General features: G+C 43.0%; 1 protein-coding gene and 1 non-coding gene across 2 annotated transcripts; one reads left to right on the forward strand and one right to left on the reverse strand.

Moving 5' to 3' along the window:
- Nucleotides 1–1,195: 1,195 nt before the first annotated feature.
- Trnar-acg (transfer RNA arginine (anticodon ACG)) lies at nt 1,196–1,268 on the reverse strand. The gene has a single exon. It is a non-coding gene; the product is annotated as a tRNA-Arg (tRNA).
- A 978-nt stretch (nt 1,269–2,246) lies between these two features.
- Nucleotides 2,247–3,444, forward strand: Inx2 (innexin 2). Its single transcript, XM_076893864.1, has one exon. The coding sequence runs from the start codon at nt 2,290–2,292 to the stop codon at nt 3,364–3,366; it is 1,077 nt and encodes a 358-aa protein (XP_076749979.1). The 5' UTR covers nt 2,247–2,289; the 3' UTR covers nt 3,367–3,444.
- Nucleotides 3,445–7,760: the final 4,316 nt, after the last annotated feature.

Below are 7,760 nucleotides of genomic sequence, written 5' to 3' on the forward strand. Positions count from 1 at the left end.
CCCAGTCAAAAATCCGTCGGTCCGACGGATATTTTGTTCGAGGTAGCCGAGCAACAAAATGCAACCAGCAAGATCGTCCATGGCAACGTCGCACGATCGTTGAACCGTTCACGGACTTTCCAAACCTTTATTCGATCGATCGATCTGGACTATCTATTAAATATGCACCGTACAACGAATTAATCTGAACGAGGAAAATATTCTGTATAAGAAGAGGATGAATTTTATGGCAATGGAATTTACGATACACTAATTGAGTCGTTACTAAAAAGGGATCAAAGACGAAGTTGGTGTAACTTGATACAAGAATTATGTAAAAGCAAAATGATTTTGCCAATTTGAACATTCCTCACAGAAGAGCGTCTTTGTACCGAGTCGTCTTGATGGCCCTTCTCGGTTTACATTATCTTACAACCGGTTCTCGAGTGCATACTGGGTTAATTTATTTGACCCACCGACTACGCTCGCCTCCAATTAGTTTCCAGAGCGTTAAGTAGGTATCCTTTTATACCACGCTGTCCTCGCTGGAATTCAGGATCGGTCTGTGGCTATTAATAGTAACGATTCCGACCGACACTGTATAATACCTTCTTCCGAGTCAGTCTGAATAGCAGTGGTGGATAGGAAATGCATCGCCAAAAATTACTATAAACGTTCCCACGTATACATTCCATCGTTGACCCTCCATCTCTTCCGAGCAGCTAAGGCTTAATTGCGCTTCCCAGTTGAACAATAATGGTAGTTAGTTAGGGAGCGAAGACAAACAATCGAGTTAAGAAGACGAATTTTAATAAAATCCAAAGCACGCCTGTGTATTTCGACTGGAAATGAAATATTTCCATCGAAGTGGAACAAAAAAAGGGCTTCCATCGAGTGCGGACAAAATATCCTCACCGCTGAACCTGTCCCATCCTACCTGTCTGCTTGTATACCTCGAAAGAATGTGAGCGACTCCCGAAGGTGTGCATACCTGAATGGTGAATGTGCTGAATTCTTGTAAGAGGTTTCTGACTAATCGTACGTGTTAATCGACAGCTTAATTTTCAAGTAATTCCGATGTTTCAGACACTGTACATGGAAGAGAATGTAACGTGCGATTTAACATTGGTTATCGTAAAACTTTAAAAACGATTCAATTATATTTTCGATCGAATTTAATGTTGCAACGCGATGGAAAGGAAAAAAAAAATCGCACCGATCCTGCCAGGATTCGAACCTGGAATCTTCTGATCCGTAGTCAGACGCGTTATCCGTTGCGCCACAGGACCAATTTCAATCTTCGTCGAAAGAGAGTGTACATTTGTCGAGAATGCAGATCCTCACGGTTACGGTCAAAGTGACTATCTTGTAGCTAATTTTCTCTCCATTTATAGAATATCGTGGACGTCGAGAACAGTGAGAATCACTTGAGCGACAACGCATGCGTACCGGTCGCGTTCGAAGACTACGACGCGATGTTAACCGATCACGATCGAACCTGTACGAAAAGACAAGCCAAAGTTTCCTGTGACAGGGAGCCGACGCGGCGGTTAAAGGAGACGAAAAGTGGGGTTAGGTTGTAGTAGAGGGACGAGAGAGAGAGAGAGAGAGAGACAGAGAGAGAGAGAGAGGGACAGAGAGAGAGAAAAGGAAGGAAGGAGAGACAAGTTTTCTCGCGTTGGTAAGTGGGGATAGAATCTCGGTGTGCAGCAGAAGCAAGACTATAGTTCAGTGTCTCCGAGCAGGCTGTGTACGATCGGCGAGCGAGACAAAGAGACGTCGCGCGGCGTGCAAGAGGGAAGGAACGAGTTAACGTCGAAGAAGTTAGACAAAGAGGAGAGCGGCTTGTGGAACGGCATGTCCTCGTGTGCTGGTGTCGTGCAGCGTTTCTGAACGTAGCCATTACGACAGAACCGCTTTCGGTGACGCTTTGCTGCGGTAGAGCGGTGCTCACGCGCGCAGTGGCCACGGAACGATCAGAACGGCACACACGTGTTTTTTTCGAAATTCGTTGCGGATTTCGGAGAACGGGACTTGGTCTGTGATAGAACGGTAACGGATTAGTTTACGGATCGACGATACATATAGTACTGCGTGGTAAATGAATATTACGAAAGCTGTTTGTTTTTGCGCGTGCACAGGACAGGCCTAAGGGACGGAGGAGGCTTTTTGACGCGCGGCGACACGTCGCGCGGCTCCGAGACAACACGAGACAGTGTCCCACCGATTGGTACTTTTACGATTACTCGAGCAATCGAGTAAAACTGGTGATTTCGAAGAGAACCCTGCTCGAGAGAGAACTAATTAATCATGTTTGACGTATTCGGCTCCGTGAAGGGACTGCTAAAGCTCGATAGCGTTTGCATCGACAACAATGTGTTCCGGCTCCACTATAAAGCGACCGTGGTTGTATTAATTGCGTTTTCGTTACTGGTTACGTCCAGGCAGTACATCGGGGACCCCATAGACTGCATCGTGGACGAAATACCGCCCCATGTGATGGACACGTACTGTTGGATCTACTCGACGTTCACGATCCCCGATCGAACCGGTATCGTTGGGAAGGACATCGTGCAACCCGGTGTCGCGTCTCACGTCGAAGGCGAGGATGAGATCAAATACCACAAGTACTATCAGTGGGTCTGTTTCACGTTATTCTTCCAGGCGATACTGTTCTACGTACCGCGTTATCTATGGAAGACCTGGGAGGGCGGCAGGATCAAGATGCTCGTCCTGGACTTGAACTGCCCGGTAATGAGCGACGACTGTAAAACGGAGAGGAGGAAACTGTTGGTCGATTATTTCGCCTCGAACTGGCACGAGCAGAATTTCTACGCGTTCCGTTTCTTCCTCTGCGAGGTGCTCAACTTCATCAACGTGGTCGGTCAGATCTACTTCATGGACTTCTTCTTGGACGGCGAGTTCACCACCTACGGCTCGGACGTGGTCAAGTTCACGGAAATGGAACCGGAGGAGAGGACGGACCCGATGTCCCGGGTGTTCCCGAAGGTCACCAAGTGCACATTCCACAAATATGGTGCGTCCGGTACGGTGCAGAAATTCGACGGACTCTGCGTGCTACCGTTGAACATCGTCAACGAGAAGATCTACGTGTTCCTTTGGTTCTGGTTCATCATATTGTCAGTGTTGAGCGGTTTAACCCTGGCCTACCGTGCCGCGGTGGTGGCGGGCCCGAAGCTTCGTCTGGTGCTGTTGCGTGCACGCTCGCGCCTCTCGCCGCCAGAGCACATCGTAACGATCGCGGAAAAAAGCCAGATCGGTGACTGGTTCGTCCTTTATCAGCTTGGCAAGAATATAGATCCGGTGGTGTATCAGCAGTTGGTCGCGGATCTAGCCACGAAGCTTCAGGGCAAAGAGTCCGTCTAGTTACGATTATATCTATCGTTAGAATGCCTATTTTTCTTTCCCTTCTTACCCGCTTCTTCGTTCTACTACTCGACTCTTCGAACAACTGAGAATTAACCGAGACCGATCGTTACTACAATTTACCATATTCTTCCCGTAGTTCATTCGAAGACTGTGGAACCATTTTGAAGTACGTTTATCGCGTGTACGTATTATAACGCGACACCTAGATCGCGCGCCCGCATTCCAATATTCTTCACAAATCATTCGTAGTTTACTGAAGCGTACGTAATCGAAGTGCCTTTCGATCGTTGCAAGGGAATCGATCGGATCGGCAAGCTTTGCGAAGGAAGATACATCGAACGAAGTGAAAGGAGATATCAAATACTTTTTCTCCTCCTTTTTCGCTTGGTTTTAGAATTCTAGCGAGTACGTACATCTGCGTCAATAGCGAACGATCACGGACACATTCTGGATTGATTTTCGACATCCTTTCACTTCGGTATAATCCTTATTTATATATATCCTCTTATTTTTTCATATACATTTTTCTTTTTTTTTTTCTTTTTATTTCTTTTTACTAAATTCGATTTAGATAGTGCCAAAATGAAGGTCACGATTTATCTAGAGATATCACGAGATTAAGAAAACGGATATAATATTTGCTTTTATTTCACTAACCGTGCCAGTTTTATTTTTCAAAAGTAATGTTTCCCCTTTGCCTGGTTGATATCTCTTGATAAATCTGCAATTAACCGCAGCAACGACGAAGATAGACATATAACTATATACCTATACAGAGTATATATCTATACGCGATATAGAAAGATAGAGAGAGAGAGAGAGAGCTTAGTATTAAATTTCTTCGAGATATACGGAGATCCTCGTAGGGAGAGACTCCAATTGTGTGATACGCATAAAACGGGGGGCGACGTCTTCATTTCCTTTGCCATTCTCTTCATTTCATCGCTTCTTCCGTTCCCTTTTCACCTATTTAGAACACGCGTACTGTTATTTGCCTTCACTTCCATTTCTCTCAAATGGATTGCTATCGATTCTTTTCTCTTCAGTTAATTCTTTTCCTTCGCCTTTAGACGAAATAACGCGCGAGAGAAGGGTTGAAATGTCGGGTGGCGGGTGTATCGCAAAGGTTGCTACCCATCCAGCGTACTACTTGAAACTTAAAAAGACCTCTCGTTGCCGCCTGCCCTTCATTCAAGTATTAGACGACCCGTCGCCTTTCCAACAAAATGAACAACTTCGCTGTCTTACTAATTTTTTCCTTTTCATATCATAGGCATAAGGCAGTACATTTTGTACATTGTAGACCTTTTTATTATATAGAAAGAAAGAGAGAGAAAGAGAGTATCTGTGTGAATGTGAGTGTGCGTGAAAGAGAGGTAGAGGCAGATAAACTGAGATAGTTCAGAAAGAAGAAAAAAATCCGCTCCACCGAGAATTTGCCTTGCCCGTTTCATTTTGCTTAAAAATTTTTCCATACTAACACTTTTAACGCGCAATTACGCCAATTAGAAGGTTACATACACATTTACGCGCAAACAGGCTGTATAGTATTCACATCGAGGGACCAACTGAGAAGAGAATGCGAAAATAAAGACCAGGAAGAAGGTAGATACACGCGCACGTAGGCTCCCTTTCCTCCACCGTTTGTTCGTCAGTAATTTTACCCGCTCGTCTCCTTTGAAATTCGTGAAATTCTTATTACTGCCGGGATTACTGTAATACCGTCCTTCGTACGCGTTACCTAATTGAAATTCTAAAGGTGGAAAGAAAGACTAATTGTAAGATGAAACAAAAAAAGACAATAAAAAGTACGCACGCTTAGCCGATAAGGATTTATAGAAGGAAAAGAGAAAAGAGATACGCGCGAGCACAAAGCTTGAACGATCGTTCCTCGCGCCAATTCTACGCAATCATTAACTAAAAAACGCGTAGAACTATATTCAACTTGAGGGATCTATGCTCAAAGTAAGACTGCCAAGTAATCGAGACACTCCATATCATCGTGATCCTTGTATTTTTTACCTATTTAGAATTGTACACGTGATTAGAACTTAGAAACTTTCTCTCGTTATGCATATAGTATATACATACGTATACTATTTATTCTTGCATAATATCCTCTCAAAGACATCTGTTCGTTCCTTGCCCCGTGCTATTCGGGTTATAATCCTTCCATTTATTTCCTTCGTTTACATTTTTAATAATCTTGATATTCCGTAACGGTATACGCAAGCATTTAATCGCTTAATCGACAGGAATGAAAAATCGTCCGATAAAGATGTTATCGAGTTCAATTTTATCTCGTCGAATAGTCTTACCATGCAAGATGATCGGCCGGAAGTTGAAGAATCAAAAGCCATGTATTAGCCTTAGTGCCTTTGGATGCCGAATTGTCTTAATTGAACCTTTATATATAATCGAGTGTATGCTGAGGACTCTGTCTGCTTCGACACGTTCCGTGCAATATGTACGATTAGACTAACGCAAGAATATTGTTAGCAGTCGATCAAAATTCTAATCTGCAATTAAACATTACGATACATGCTAAATACTCGATCCTTTTGTTCAGATTGGACGTATCACCCGGATCTTTGAATTCCTTTTTCTTCCAGGAGACACGAAACGTGTCGAATGCGACAAGTCTACGAGAGAAATAGGAATTAACGTTTAAATTGTAATAATTAATCGAGGTGAAGCGAGAAATGTGTCCATTCCGTACACGTGTTCGTATAACCAGCGGAATCGCAATGTTGTACGTAGATAGCGTTAGCGCGTCGGTCCATCGTTTTATTCTAATGAATTTTCATGCTGATTAGATGAGGAACATGATGTATACCTGCAATTGTACGCGTGTATACCCGTTCTCTACGTGTTTTCCTCGTGTCTTTAGAGGCGATAAGATATGAGAAAAAGAAAAATTATATATGAAAAAATATATATTGTAGAATTATAATCAGCTGATTAGGTGAGAATTGTTGAAGGAACGAGTGATCACTACTTAGTAATGACAATCGATACGTTATTTTTTTTCCGTATTAAATAACATACTGTTCTTTACTCGTTGATAGTGATAGTTACTACTTATTACGGTAAGGTTGGGAAACTGTTTTCCTCGAGCGAAATTTCGTCCTAGAGAAGGAAAAAGTAGTGGTACGTTTGGTTCGTGAATACATAATATTTTTTTTTTTGTTCTCGCTAGTTGCGTATTTATCATGCTTCTCTCAAGGACCAACAATGTACTGCCAGAACATTCTATATTTTCGTAAGATTGTTCTCAAATGAAATCGAGCAAATAAAATGTCAGCGAGTAATCAACCAGTGGTTTTTCCCATGATTCCCGAGTTTTATGACCGCGTCCCTGCCTTCGTCATGATCGCCCGACCGTTTCATTTTAATTAATATTACCACGAAGGTCAGAACGTGGAAATTAAAGGTTTCACCGGGTAAATAAAATCATCCACGAGGGAAGGAAATTCCTAGACTAAAGGTTCTGATAATTTTAATTAAGAGTTATTGTAACGAATCTTTATATAAATTCATATTTTTATAAACGCAAGTAAAGAAGTGAGATTTTAATGCAGAGCTTTAATTCACCCCCTAAATATAAAAAAAAAAATTTATGTGGCATACTCTTTGATATATTACGTGTATTCGGTATTTTTTAAAGGAGTATCCGAGCGTTTCCTGGCAAGAATGGAATCCCATTAAGACTGCGATCTCAAGGGTGTTTGGTCGCACGTGCACGCGCACCGTACCAGAAATTGACGATCGTCGAAATGAATCTCGACGCTTATTTCACCGTTCGAGGTCCAACCAATTCTCGGTTCCCTCTGTTCTCGTTATTGCATCAGGGGCCACGGAGAATACGCTCGTTTCGTTGATTATGCACGTACGCGTGCACATACGGTAACAAGTAAAACTTCTCTCTGTTTCTTTTTCTTTTCTACAAGCCATACTCTTCCAAAGACGAATTCAAGCTTGGACGATACAAGTCGAAGGTAACGTTAGGAAATATAGAGGCCCACGGTTGAAATTGTATTGCCAGGTCGGCTCGAGGCATTCCATCGGTCCCACAGGTAAAGGGGCGAAGATAGCGAAAGGTGGGAGAAAGGAATGGGTCCTTAACAATTTTACGACTCGACGACTGTCTTCGAGTGACGACGGTTCTCCACACGAACGGTTCTATTTATCAGAGTCGGTTCGTTAATGTTCTTCCTTAACCATGAGAACAGATACTCCTGAAAGTATGGCCCTAATTTGAAAAGTAAACGTCGCGAACTTGTTACAGCGAACTGCTCCACGATCGTAAGTTAAATTCGAGTCGTGCAAGCCGGGTAGCAAATAGGCCACGAACGATGGAACTCGATATACACGTAGGCACGTATAATACG

Source organism: Xylocopa sonorina, chromosome 4 (genome assembly GCF_050948175.1).
Source record: "Xylocopa sonorina isolate GNS202 chromosome 4, iyXylSono1_principal, whole genome shotgun sequence".
NCBI classification, from domain to species: Eukaryota; Metazoa; Arthropoda; class Insecta; order Hymenoptera; family Apidae; genus Xylocopa; species Xylocopa sonorina.